The following is a 14,617-nucleotide window of genomic DNA, read 5'->3' as shown; positions in this document are numbered from 1 at the left end:
ATTCTTTTTCATATGTAAAGACATTTGCATATTGCTGTCCATCCTGTTTGTATTAAGCAATGTGTAAGCGAGGCGCACAACTAACACGCTCTGTGCTGGACAATAGACCGGCTTTGATATGATCTATAGAACAGTCTATCAAAGTTTCTCAAAATAGCAACGTAGCAGCAATGCGCCTCAACACGCCTCCTTTTTTAGATGCACATATGAGCTCAAATGCATTTGCTATTTAAACAGCGTGACGCAAAACATCAAAACAACTCTTGCGCCAAGCTGATACTAGCAAACAACAATTGCGTCGCGCCTTGCGCCACATTGCATTGGGTGTATGATAGGGCCCTTAATGTCTCAAACAAAATATAACCAAACCTACGTCATATGATGTTGTGTGCCTGCGGGGTGTGTTGTCTATACCTTTTTGTTACCATTATTAAATGAGCCCAAATTGAGCCCATGTGGATCACTTGCTTTTTACACACAGAACAAGTTACTTGAACTCAAAGATAAAGCAGCAGGTTGTACTAATCTGTAAATGTCGTAAGATGAATTATTCTTCCAGGCCAAGAAATTAATTAATAGACAAATTCATCGCTCCAACAGAAGAGCAGTTCAATTTAATGTAATTTTAGTTCGGCTACCATTAACAATAAAGTCAACCCAAATATTCATAATTAAATAACAAGTTGCTATAATTCATTATTAATATGAATAGTTTATGAGCCTAATTCGCTACAGTAGTATAAGGATATTTTTATTGCAGTGTGATTATAAAATGTCTATTTTCAGAAAGGTAATGTGTGCATTTACCAAGCCAACTTTATAGATTATGGAAAAAGTCTATTTATATTAATAAAATAATGAACAAAACATTTATTTCCCAATAAAATATGCAATCATTCTATTCTAAATAAACCCAAGATCTTAAATATTTTGTCAAACTTTCAAACATCATTAACTGGCCCTTATTGGTTAATTAAGCTCCACAGCTAACTATCAGGCACCTGTAGAGTTAATGCATTGCAGTAAAATATATACAAATAAAATGCACCAGGTGCGTTTTAAAATGAATGATGGTGAATGAATGAAAGTCAAACCAGTGAGCGTCTGACAAAAAAGTGTCCTTCTAAATCAAATCAGTAGGATGCCCTTCTGGATCTTTGACTTACTTTGAAGACTACTGACTACGTTTTCATGGACATTATCAGTAATAGTTATTTGCCCTAATCTGTGTAATACAATAATATAATAATTACGTGAAGTGCTTTTTGAATGTTGCTTCACCAGGCTATTCAGTCTCATGTAATTTTGGGAGTTTCATCTTCAATTTCTCGACTTTACCTGAACATTTCATTCATGCCCCCGTTACAAAATGTGGAATTTGATGCGAATATGAAGGACTGGTGGAAGAGTGTTGTTTTTATTGATACCGCACGTCGAATGGAAAAAAAAACTTCCTTTCATGATGTGTGTGTGTGTGTGTGTGTGTGTGTGTGGGGGGGTGGTCCTTTACTGACAGCCGCATGTGTGGATCTTGCCACAAAATGCGGCGAAAATTCCTACATGATGGTAATAGTTTTATTGCAGTGTTTACTTCAATAATTACATTTCTGTATAGTTCAGTTATGACTTAAGTTGGATTAAGATCATCAAAAATAGCAGTTTACATAGTGACTCTTAATCAGACTATTGTCTTAATCATATTAAAATCGTATTAAAGTATTGGTGTTCATGTAAACATACTCAATGTTCTACTCAACCCCACCATCAGGGCTCTGTGAACTTGGCTTTGCGAAGCATCGTTTTAAACATTACAGCCTTCATACAATGATTTATCGTTTTTCCCCTTTTCAAAATATATACTATGCATAAAGACTTTACAAATATACGTTGCACAATATAAATAAAACAGATTTTAATATGAATTTCAGCAAAAAAACACCCTTAATGTGTTTATTCCTTAATTAAGATGTCCATGGTAATGTTTACTTTCACTGTTTCATTTAGGGAAAATCCTGAGATAAATAAGATATATCTCTGAACTTTAATAATAAATCTATATAAAATGCTGCACTTCCCACCTCTGGTCGCAGTGACTTCTGGGACTAATAGAGCGAGTTCAGTGCTCAAGTCTGCATTGATGTGTCCTTGATATCAAGAACACATCCGGGAAGTTTCACGCGTCCTCTGTTCTTGTGGTCTTGAGTATTGGAACTGAACTTTAGCAGCTGAAGATGACGTTACACGAGGACACGAGGACGCAAGACCGCTGAAGAACACATATTGAGAAACAGCCTGAATGCACCTGAGCTCAATTTAGAGTTTCAGGGCAAAGGCTGTGCATACTTATGTACATGTGATTGTTCCGGTTTTTTATTTTTAATAAATTTGCAGCAAAAATCCTTATTCACATTCTCATTATTGGATATTGTGTGTAGAATTTTGAGGAAATAAATGAATTTAATCAATTTTGGAATAAGGCTGTAACATAAAAAATTTGGAAAAAGTGAAGCGCTATGAATACTTTCCGGATGCGCTGTAGGTAAGTGTTTCTATAACTGTATGACATGTCTTTATAGCAGTTTACTCACAGAACGCTCTGCCAAAAGATTTCCCAACATCAATTAACAAGATCCATGAAGTTTGAAACATTACATTTTCACTACGTCCTTCAGATAAAACTCTTACCTCAAACAGACACTACATTACTGCTGCCAGGCATGGGAAAAAGGGAAAAAATTGCTTTCCATATCCGGACATTTCACTGCTTAGGAGAATGAACGGACGCCTCATCCTCCATTTCTCTGGTGTCATGCATCTGCAACAAAATTTGACTTCATGAACTACAAAAAACAAGTGGGGCTACCTGAAGTGGAAAAACAAAGCTTCAGAGAACTCACAGATCTGTGACCACATTGAAGATGTATGGGTGAGCTATCCCTTTAACTTGCACAGATTGTTTATCTTAAGACTAACAATGTGTGTGCTATCAAATCAGACGTAAAGTTTGATTTCTTGTGGACCTTAGGAGGAACACTGGCTGCAAACTGCTAAATTATTTAGCTTACATTACCATTATATCTCTGATATCCTTCATAAGTTCATCAGCATTATGCTACTGAAATATACTTTCCTCGTGGACTGTCTTGAATAAATAATAATGATTATTTGAAGTAATGTTTGATTCAAATTTCGCCTTCAGATTGAGTGTGCATGATCTAATCAAAAACTGGCTAACTGGCCCCAGATGTGGAAAAGATTACACAAGACTCATCCCTGGCAACCCTTTACCATCGCTTTATAATTAAATAAAGGATGAAAATTCATGTAAAATTCATTGTTTAAATAGTGTAACCTCTCTGCCATCTAGTGGATTTTTTAAATGACCTGTTTTTTTGCTATTTGTAATTAGAGGCTTCATATTCTGGCAAAACGTCAGCCATTGTATCAGGACTGTACTTTACGCCACAATCCAACCGTGGTATTATTAATGTATTACTAATGTATATTACCGTATTATTAACGTAATATTAATGTATATTATCGACTTATAAAATGAAATGCAAGCAGTCACAATCGCTCGAACATCCAAGCATTTTTGAATTCATAACGGACATTCAACGATTTCCACCCTTATGCGATGTTCATAATGTAACTTATTTCTGTTTCACACATGTAAAACACTTGACGTTACATACATGTTTTACAACAGATGTTGTCATATATGAAATACGGTAAAAGCACCACGGTCACCAGCGATTTTTTTATTACAAAATGTACTTATTGTCAGTGACACTTCCGTCGACGGTCGGTTTTCTAATGTTGAATTCGGCTAGCGACAACTTACATACATCTCAGAATCATGTAAAAACAAAAGTATATGTATATAGCTACGATTGTTATGATAAATTTGATGTATTTCATCATTTTTACTCACCCTGTAAGCTTGAAAACCCTCTGCTGCTCATCTCCGTCGTCGAAGTTCGTTATGACCGTTTAGTTGTGATGTGCGGATCGATACTAAAATATCGATATCTCCGATACCAGCTTAGCTTTGTATGTTTTAGAATCGATTATCTTATCAAAATATCGATATTTCAATACTTTGGAGCAAATATTAATTTTATTGGAAATAGAAATACAGTGGAAAGTAACCACAATTACCCTAGTTTATCTGAATAATGCCAACTTTGTCGGAACTACTTGTTCTTTCGCCTGCCAAGTCATGTGCGTAATATGACACTCTACAAACTTTACAACTGCTGAGCACGTTAGCTAGCCGCTCCGTCCGCTGGCACATGTTCAGACAAGTGTGGGTAAGGGATTGCGGATGAAAGTGAAGAGCTGGATCCCCAAAATGTATGGGCCCATAGAACACTAATTCTTGTTTTAAAGCAGCTTTACAATTTTTAATCAGACTTTTTTATTATATATTTCACAACATTTAATACTTACAGTACACATCTTATTATAAGTAAAATAACATAAATTATAAGCAAACAATATAAAATAAAGTTTAGATTATATTAATTAACTATACATAATTAAACTAAAAGGGTAGGCTAAATTAAAATGTCAATTGAGAAGGTACACAAACAAGAGAAGTAAACAAGAAAGCATTAAGATAAAAATAAATAAATAAAATGTGTGTTTTTACAATAATAATTGTTTCAAAGCAGCTTTACAAAAGGTGCACATTACTGCATTACAATTAAACTAAGTTAAGGTTACAATCAAATATAAGTTATTATATACAGACCTCATTAACCTGCAGTTTTATATAGGTGATGTCTATGTATGTGTACATGTTGAATTAAGTGTATTTGTGTATTAAGTGTGTTGTCCTCGAAGGTTGGCATCATCTCTTCACTGGTGTTGGATGTCATCTCAGCTCCGCTGCACAGTCTCTAGAGGTCCCGGGATGGACATCCCCAGGTGTAAATAGAGAACAAAGACAATAATTAGCATAGCTGCTGTTAATAATGTATTTGAACAAGAGATAATAAATGTCAATGTAAACATGAAGCACTGTAAATGACAATAGGAGTTATATAACCAAACACAGACACAAACATATAAAGCCTATAAGTATCTTTAAGAAAATGTCTGGTGCATTAAGACAGGAGAGTGTTCAACAGGTGGTTTGTCAAGCCCACTCACTCGCATGGAGCTCATGGATCATATCAATATGTGATGCATTGTGTGTATGCTTTACTAAAAAGATAGGTCTTTAATCTGGCTTTTAATCTAGATTCTTATTGTTTAAATGTGCAATAAAATAGTGTTCTGCTGTATTCTGTTCATTTAAGTATAGTCACAGTAATAAACTATAGCCTAAGGCTACCTCTTCTGTAAATGTTTACTGATTTATTTAAACAGTTTCCTTCATCTGAGCAGTTCAAGACTTGATGCTTATTTAAGTCTGCGATCTGAACACACAAAGGACTCGATTCAACAAGGAATATAAAAATATTTTCTATCAATAAAAATCAATAAATAATACACAATCAAACCTAAATGAAGGTCTGAGCCTAAAGATCATTTCAATGTGGTCATGCCATTGGCCCATGAACATTTCCTGCTTGTTATTAAACTATTTCATAACTGTAACAAGAGGTAATTCAATCATAACTTAATGTTAAAACAGCTATCATTATTTATCAATGTGTGGCTCCTTTTGGAATCTCTGAAGCTAAAGAAATTAAAAATGTAAAAAAGGAAATGTTGGGACCATTGTTTTTGTTTATATCCCTCAAAATAGTCTATACCTCAATGTAAAACTCAAACTCTCACACACAGACACACACCCCAACAAACACTTGGCCGAATACAAAGTTGTTGCTGTGTGAAAGACCCAGTAGAGGGTGATCTTGGACCGTTTTCCAAAAACTACAGTGAATCTCCTTGGCTTTCATAATATGGACAAAAACACACATCAACATATCTCCTTCAGTTTTGAACATCAACATAAGTTACAGCTTTAGAAACACACACATTATTTACATCAGTCTGAAACACAATTTATGAGTCAGGTAAAAGTGAATTATGACAATTATTCAGTCAATTCACACACAGTCAGCACGATATCACATTATCAAAGAGAATTATCAGACAGAAAAATTATTAGCATGCTGCAATATTAGCCATCATATATCCAACTCAGTACACCATCTATATTGTAGTAGGTGTTAAACATTAAAGAGTACAATATTTACATTAAAGAGTATCTCGTATTACAGTGCGATGTAAAACTCGCTAAATTAATCATCTGTAATATTGTATTTTGATGACAGATCGATGAGTAGATGGATGTATTTTTAAAATGCTGGTCTCCGCCATTTTGTAATCGCGCTGCCGTGGCAACCATGGAACGCGTTCGAAATCAGAGCTACGCTGACTGTAACCGAGCCAGAACGCCATTATTGTGGAAATTGTCGATATACATGGACGCAGAGTTTCACTGGAGTGAAGAAATGCTTAAAGTTTATCGACGCGTTTTTAACACAGTGTGTGAGAATACAAATATCATGACTACTAGAAGTAAAGCAGAGATGAAGGCCTCGCTGGACGTCAAACACCTACAGGATCCAGCAGATGGCGTAGCCGGGCAGGCTCAGTCTGAGGGCGGCATTGACCGCTCTCCTGCAGCCGCCCGGAACATCAGCCCTAACGGTAAATGCCGAAAAGAGCATTTTAAACACATTACTGTCACACATAAATACAAACACGGGCTCTCTGAGCTGTATAAACTTCTCTACAGGGCGTCTTAAATGTATAGTTAATATATTTGAACACATATAGACTGTAGGTCATTCTAATGGATGATAAAATACTTGTAAAGGTCAATTATTTACTATATTTTGAAATATCTTTAATTAATCATGTGTATTTTTATATCTGTGAAACCCAAACTTTTACTTGTTTGTCATATGTGTGATATTAGCCTACCATATACCAGATTTTGATGTTTGTATAGGAATATGAATTGAAGGCCCAAAAGAGGCACAGCGATAATACTAGTGTTATTTTAAAGTATATCACAGCTAACAAGATACAGTATTTCCAGTACTAGTATATAATATTTCCATGAACAGGCCTGAGTGTGTGAAATTATTTGGTTTAATTGTGTTGCTTTAGTTGAAATATGGCCTATGTAAATAACTACATGTCTGTAATGGTCTTGCCCTTGTTAGGTTTAAACTAACTTGCTAGACCCAAACTAATACTGTACCCTTCCTTCAAAATCACAGACAGTTTCAATATAAACATTCAAACAAACGTAACTGCATATTTCAATTTTTAACAAACTATATTCAGTCACTTTTGAGGCTTTTTTTGGTGAACCACTGTTATTAACAGGTGCTTATTAATATGTAAATATACTTTATACATGTTTTAATAACTTGTTTCTTTGTTTTTGTCTGTTAGTAGGAAAGACCAAAGTGAAGAAGAGCAACCGTGTCTTGTCTTTCTTCAGAAGGGCATGGAAGGCTGTGAAGGCAAAGTTTCAGAGGAACAGAGAAACTGGGGACTCGTCACAGCCGAATCCAGAAATATTTGATGTCCCTGATCTCAGAGATCCTGAACGCATTTCCCGCCTGCAGGATCGCCTGGAAAAATGTGCTCTGGAGTGGACACCGGTCACTGAGGTCTGGCCCAACGTCTTCATAGGAAATGTGTAAGTCTGCAACACACATCACATCTGAAGCCGTCCTGAAATGAGAAACAAATGTTGTGCGGTGCATGATTTAATAAATAATGGCAATGAATTTAAAAATAGGAGCAAATTTAAATGTCATGGTGACTTTAATACCAATTAAACAGTAATTAATAGTAGTAACATACTGCAGCCTTATGAAGACAATCAAACACAGCGTAGTTGTAGACTGTATCGGGCAATCTGAGCTACTTTTTTAAAGAACCCCGTAATTTCTTTGTGCGAATTATAGTTTTACACACACACACGCACACACACACACATTTTAGAAAAAAATCCAATATTAGTTTTGCTAAAAACATGCACTGGTTATTCATATTAATTGAAATATATGTAAATGGCACATATAGGGCCTGTGTTTTCTTTACAAATATTATTAAGAACATTACATTATCTATTCTCAAACATAAAATCACTTACAAAAGCTAACACTTATTCAAATCGCATATATAAATCATGTAAATAAATCCTACTTTAATAAGAATATTAATAATAAGTATTATTACTATAATTATTATTATTAATAATAAAAAATAAGTAGAATGTTGTTTATTTATTTATTTATTAAAAGTCTACTTTTACATTTTGACACAGTGCACTGCGAAGAGAGCGCAATTGTAAACATGAAGATCGCTAAAACTGAACTGTAAAAATACTTTGAAAGCAAATTACAGCTAAGAGAGATGAGCTTAATGCTTTTTTTAATAATTCCAAGTTTAAATGTTAGAATGTCCTAAATGAATAAGGCATAGGGTGATAACTGGAAATAGAACACAGCCAGGAACTATGTTTCTAACTACAGCTCCAGAGGTGCAGTTGCAAGTGCACAAGTTTGCGACGCCGTTTGCGAATGTTCGTTGGAACAACAGATTTGGGAAACGTCAAATCAACAAACGATGTTTGTAACAACGGAACTTGCGACCTTAGTTGGCTGACGATGGTTTTCGGAAACGCACCCCTGGACAACTGTACAGTAAGAGTGTTTTAATGAAGACTAATCAAGGCTGTTGTGTTCTTTTGCAGGAAGACGGCCAGAGACCCAGCCAGACTGGAGGAGATGAACATCACACACCTCCTGAACGCTGCACCAGAGCTGGAAGATGAAACGTCTAAAAATATATGGGAAAAGGTTTACAAAGACATGAACATCACTTCCCACAGACTGGCTGCAGCCGATGATGGATGGTTTGATGTCACCAACACTTTTTCCCAGCGGCAGACTTCATTCATAAAGCCCTGAGCAAAGCACAGAGTAAGAGTTCACTTACACACACAAAATGAACCAACATTGTGTTATACAGAGTTTTAATACTGTGCATGAAACAAATACCACAGTAATTCAGAAGTACTATAGTGTATAGTAGTAAATACTGACGTGTGTTTGACCCATAACTATTGTAAAGTGCTTCACAGAATTAATCTGTTGTGGTGATTCTGTGGTATTACAGTAATATAAAATAATAGCTGAAACTGTGCTGTTTTCTACAGTTATAGGGTCTATTATACTACAATACAGCACAGTTTACTGTAGTAAAACTCAACATTATACTGTAAAAAGTCAAGTACACTAGTGTATTTATGAGTTTCTCCAGTCACTGTCATTAGTACGCTGTAGCACTCATTAAAGTGTTGTAAATACTATATTTACAGTAGAACAATGGAGGAGTTTCATAAAACTGTTTTCTATTTCTTGTACTCGACCACTTACAGTAAACTGCATTTTGACTTTCTCAACTAAACAACAACTAATTCTGTATGATTTATTAGCTTTTTGAAAAACTGGGGATATAGAGCCCTTTATTGGTTTAGGAACTAATACAATACAAAACTTAACAATTTCTTTCTTTGAGTCATAATAGTTTATTAATAACCCCCAATAACACTCCAGATGAGTATTTCAGTGAGTGTTTTATAGAAAGTGCACTTACCCAAACATTTCTGCATTTTTACAACTCCAGTTAAATCATTTATTGTCATTTCTATTATTAATATAGTTCCCTCATCAGAAATGTCTGGTTTTACTATCCTTGTGGGGACAGTATTTATCTATTTATCTCTCCATCTGTCCTGCAGTGCTAAATGTGCTAGCAATACGTTTGTGTTGATGATCTTTCTCTCTTTATTCCTGCAGATAAGGTGTTGGTGTGCTGCCTGCAGGGCATCAGCCGCTCCGCCACACTTTTCCTGGCATATTTGATGATACACTGCAAGAAAACCCCAGAGGACTCCATTGACCTGGTGACACAGAAGAGATTTATCCGGCCAAACGGTGACTTCTTGAGGAAATTAACAATCCTCGCAGAGCAGCGAAACTTAGTTGAAAGTGACGCAGCGAAGAACAGAAGCAACCCTGCTGTAGATAAACCTGACCCTGAAGTGGAGTCTGTTGATTCAGAGGAACTGTATGTTTGTGAGCCGTACGGTCTTGAACCAGTCACGATGATTTCACACTTACACGTCCCTGAATCCTTCTCCAAACTGGACGAGTCTGCTTTAGAGCCCGATCCAGAACCAGTGTGTGTCCCAGGTCCGAGTGGTTATAAACCCAAACCTAAGGCAGTGGAATCAGGGGAACTGTGGGTCTCTGATCCGAGTGGTCCTAAACCAGAACCACAAACTGCAGAGAAGATTTCATTGTTGCATTTACATTTCACCAAAAATATTTCCAACCTGGACAAGCAACAAAAAAAAGAGAGGAAGCCCTGGACCCCCATCGCTAGTGTCTTGGACAACCTCCACATTGGAAGCCAGTAAGTCTGCAACACATTCATGATGTATAATACAAAACCATGCAATGCTTTAATAGGGTAATGGAGGCAGTGTTGGGTAGGTTACTTCAAGAGAGTGATTACTTCACAAGCTCTCTCTGTTCCACATTGTCTATTTGACATTCTCGCCTTTGTTGACAGAAATAAATAAATAAATATTGTTGACCTGGATTAGTGACAAATGAATGAATTAATTCAGTTTAATATATTCTAAGAGGTTACTTAAGATACTTAAGAGGTTTCCTTTGAGTCTGTATGTATTTCTGCATTTTAAGTCCTTTTAGAAGGCTAATTAAAGTTGTTTGTGATCTTGTGCAGGAAAATAGCAATGAATAAAGTTAAACTGAAGAGGAGAGGAATTACACACGTCCTGAACACTTTACCCAATGTGGCAAGTCAAGACGCATTGAGGAAGAAACAGGCCAAGCTGTACAAAAAAATGGACATCTCCTACCACAGAGTGTTTTCAAGAGACGAGGACCCGCTTGAGTTGACCAGCCTTGTCCTCCCAGTGGTAGAACACATCCACAAGATTCTGAGCAGCCCAAAGAGTAAGAACTGACACACACACACACACACAATGTATTAATCTGATGGTCTGGTGTGTTCAATTGTTTTGTGTGTCTTTCTGTTTTTGATAATTCCTCAGATCAGCTGCTGGTGCACTGTGAACAGGGTTTGGGTCGCTCCTGCTTTTTCGTGGTGGCATATCTGATGATATACCATGAAAAAACAATGACGGATGCCATTGACGTCGTGAAGCAGTGGAAACGCATAAGGATGAACAGGGACTTCCTGACGCAGCTAGTTGTGTTCGCTTGTCACCACAAACAGCAGCAACAGACGGGTTTGACGGCAGAATGTTCAACTGTCAACATGAACCACCCTCAAATCATTTCCCGAATGCAGCAACGTTTCCTCAAACATTCACAGGACTGGACTCCTGTCAGTGAAGCCTGGCCCAATGTCTTCATAGCTGACGAGTAAGTCTACAACACATACAAATAACACCAAAGCATACAGTCAAATACTGATGCAGGGTTTCATACTGGCTTAATTCCCAGTCATGGAGTTTTTAAAAGATCTATTCCAGACATTAAAAGTCAGGGTAAATGTTTTAAGTCGTGTTTTTATCATGTTGTTGTGGTTAGGGTATTTCTCCCTGCCATTTTATTCCGCTTGTCAACCAGCAATCAAATTCAGTCCTCAAATTCAGGCTGGTAAAATACTGTTTGAGGCCGGTTTTTGTTTGCTCAGTGCTCAATCAGTTGGTGTGTCCCAATTCACATACTTATACTACACCCTAAAAGTATGCAAGCTTTGGGACATACTACTTCCTCGTTCCTTGGTATCGAAAATTGTACCGAATATCGTTATTTTTAACATGTGGTATTGAAAATTTTAATCAAATATCAATATTTTTAACTTGTGGTATTGAAAACTGTTAGTTTATGGATATTTCTTACAATGTGGCCAAAATTTGCAAGAAAAATCTGCATTATTAAAAAAAATAACAAGCTCCTCTAAATTGTGTTAAATTTAGCATTTGTAGAATTACAAAACTCCAGAGCGACTGCTCAACACAACAGCTGTGTGTTTTTCATGGTAAATTCAGCTTTTTAGTCAGTGAAAGTGAAGACTCAGGGGAATTGATGATGTTGTTGTGTTCTTGTGCAGGAAAACAGCGAGGAACAAAGCCAAACTTAAGGAGATGAACATTACGCACATTGTGAACGCTATGCCGTTGTGTTCAAAGGAAAAGAAATGGGAGGACTACTACCAGAAGAAGAACATCACGTACTACAATGTGCATTCGAGAGTCCTTGACCGGCCAAATATTGCACAGCACTTTTCACCAGCAGCAGACTTCATACAGAAGGCCCTGAGTGACACAAAGAGTAAGAGTTGACACACACACATGCAATATTTATCTACAGTTGAAGCAGAATTATTAGCCCCCCTGAGTTATTAGCCCCCCTCTATATTCTTTCCACAATTTCTGTTTAACGGAAAGATTTTCAGCACATTTCTGAACATAATAGTTCTAATCACTGAATAATTCTGACTTCAGCTGTATTTTGACTTGAATGAGCTTGTTTTGAGTGTCTTTTTTTCTGCATTTCCTCAGGTAAGGTGTTGGTGTACTGCAGCGAGGGCATAGACCAGTCCGTCGTGCTTCTTATGGCATATCTAATGATCCACCAGGACATGAAGCTGGAAGATGCATTTGAATTTGTGTTAGAGAAGAGAAGCATGTGGATAAGCAGGGACTACTTGAACCAGCTGATGATGTTAAATCTAGACCTTGCAAAGCTTCGCAAATTGGAAAGTTGTAAACCCTGCTGCAAAGCCTGCTACGAAGCTATCATGCGACTAAATCAAATGTAACATGCAGTATGTAAATATGTAAACATGTCTGTATGTAAATATGTAAATGTGTTGACATGTCTGTTTGTCTTCTGTTCATGTGAACTCTGAGAAAAATAATAAAAGATTGGTTCAATTGTGTTTCTGACCATTTTTTCAGCCGTCAAATGATCAACCAGAAGATTATGGAGATTTAATTATTGCATAATGACAAATATACAGTATACTTACTCGTGAGTAAAATAGCTTACTCAGCATTTATATATAGGTCTCATTCCGTTTAAATAAATGCTCTCAGTCTTGTAATAAGGCAATAAAACAACAACATTATCTCACTTTGGGTCTGGTTCTAAATTTTAAAGAACATTCTGGGTTAATTTAAACAAAATCATCTGTTAAAACTATTCTGAAATGAAAATGAACAAAATATTTGTAATGAGCGTGTGTATCATGAGTACAAAAATCCTCCAATCAGTAGTTTTATCTACTAAATAACTACAGTAAGCTTCTAAAAAGCATTTATACTATATTAGGTTGCTCAGGTCAGTCTCTTCTGTAACACTGTTCTTCTGATACATAAGATGTCAATGATGCGGTACCCTTTCCACAGTTCATCATGATACTTTAAAAGTAAATATTAATACATAGAAATTTCTAAACGTTTACTACACTCCTGCCTCCTTTTACCTTCAGAACTGCCTTAATCCTTTGTGGCATAGATTTAACAAGATACTGGAAATATCACACAGGAAAGCATTGCACGGTTGCTGCAGATTTGTCGGCTGCACATCCATGATGCCAATCTCTCGTTCCGCTACATCCCAAAAAAGCTCTATTGGATTGAGCTCTGGTGACTGTGGAGGCCATTTGAGTACAGTGCACTCGTTTTCATGTTCAAGAAACCAGTCTGAAATGATTCGTGCTTTATGGCATGGTGTGTTATGCTGCCGGAAGTAGCCATCAGAAGATGGGTACACTGTGGTCATATATGGATGAACATGGTCAGCAATCTCCATGTTTTCATGTTGATGCCAAATTCTGACCCTACCACCCAAATGTCACAGCAGAAATCAAGACTCATGAGACCAGGCAACGTTTCTCCAATCTTCTATTGTCCAGTTTTGGTGAGCCTGTGTGAATTGTAGCCTCAGTTTCCTGTTCTTAGCTGACAGGAGTTGCACCCTGTGTGGTCTTCTGCTTCTGTAGCCCATCCGCCTCAAGCTTGGACGTATTGTGTGTTCGGAGATGCTCTTCTGCAGACCTCGGATGTAACGAGTGGTTATTTGAGTTACTGTTGCCTTTCTATCAGCTGGAACCAGTCTGGCCATTCTCCTCTGACCTCTGGCATCAACAAGGCATTAGCGCCCACAGAACTGTCTCTCACTGGATATTTTCTTTTTCTGACCATTCTCTGTAAACACTAGAAATGGTTGTGCGTGAAAATCCCAGTAGTTCAGCAGTTTCTGAAATACTCTGACCAGCCCGTCTGGCACCAACAACCATGCCACGTTCAAAGTCACTTCAGTCCCCTTTCTTCCCCATTCTGATGCTCGGTTTGAACGGCAGCAGATCGTCTTGACCATGTCTACATGCCTAAATGCGAGTTGCTGCCATGTGATTGGCTGATTAGAAATTTGCGTTAAGGAGCAGTTGGACAGGTGTACCTAATAAAGTGGCCGGTGAGTGTATATTTGAATCAGATTTGATTGTTGTTGAGTTTTACATTTTTTAACTTGTTCGGTACTAATTTTGTATTTTTAAATATCAA

General features: G+C 36.9%; 1 protein-coding gene across 1 annotated transcript; it reads left to right on the top strand.

The window, feature by feature from the left end:
- Positions 1-8,651: 8,651 nt before the first annotated feature.
- Positions 8,652-12,973, top strand: LOC130243822 (uncharacterized). The gene is made up of 6 exons (XM_056476119.1): positions 8,652-8,682; positions 9,846-10,464; positions 10,801-11,033; positions 11,132-11,465; positions 12,160-12,380; positions 12,611-12,973. Exons 1-6 carry the CDS (start codon positions 8,652-8,654, stop codon positions 12,868-12,870), a joined length of 1,698 nt encoding a protein of 565 aa, XP_056332094.1. The 3' UTR covers positions 12,871-12,973.
- Positions 12,974-14,617: the final 1,644 nt, after the last annotated feature.

The sequence above is a fragment of the Danio aesculapii genome, chromosome 16, assembly GCF_903798145.1.
Source record: "Danio aesculapii chromosome 16, fDanAes4.1, whole genome shotgun sequence".
Classification (NCBI taxonomy): Eukaryota; Metazoa; Chordata; class Actinopteri; order Cypriniformes; family Danionidae; genus Danio; species Danio aesculapii.
Note: the sequence above shows the minus strand (reverse complement) of the source record. Positions and strands in the feature narration are given on the sequence as shown.

Bases quoted from the DNA above. Each gene is read 5' to 3' on its own strand.
- LOC130243822 (XM_056476119.1), top strand. From the start codon at position 8,652: ATGGTTTTCGGAAACGCACCCCTGGACAACT. The intron at 8,683-9,845 runs GTACAGTAAGAG...TTATTCCTGCAG, and splicing joins AAACGCACCCCTGGACAACT to ATAAGGTGTTGGTGTGCTGC. The intron at 10,465-10,800 runs GTAAGTCTGCAA...GATCTTGTGCAG, and splicing joins AACCTCCACATTGGAAGCCA to GAAAATAGCAATGAATAAAG.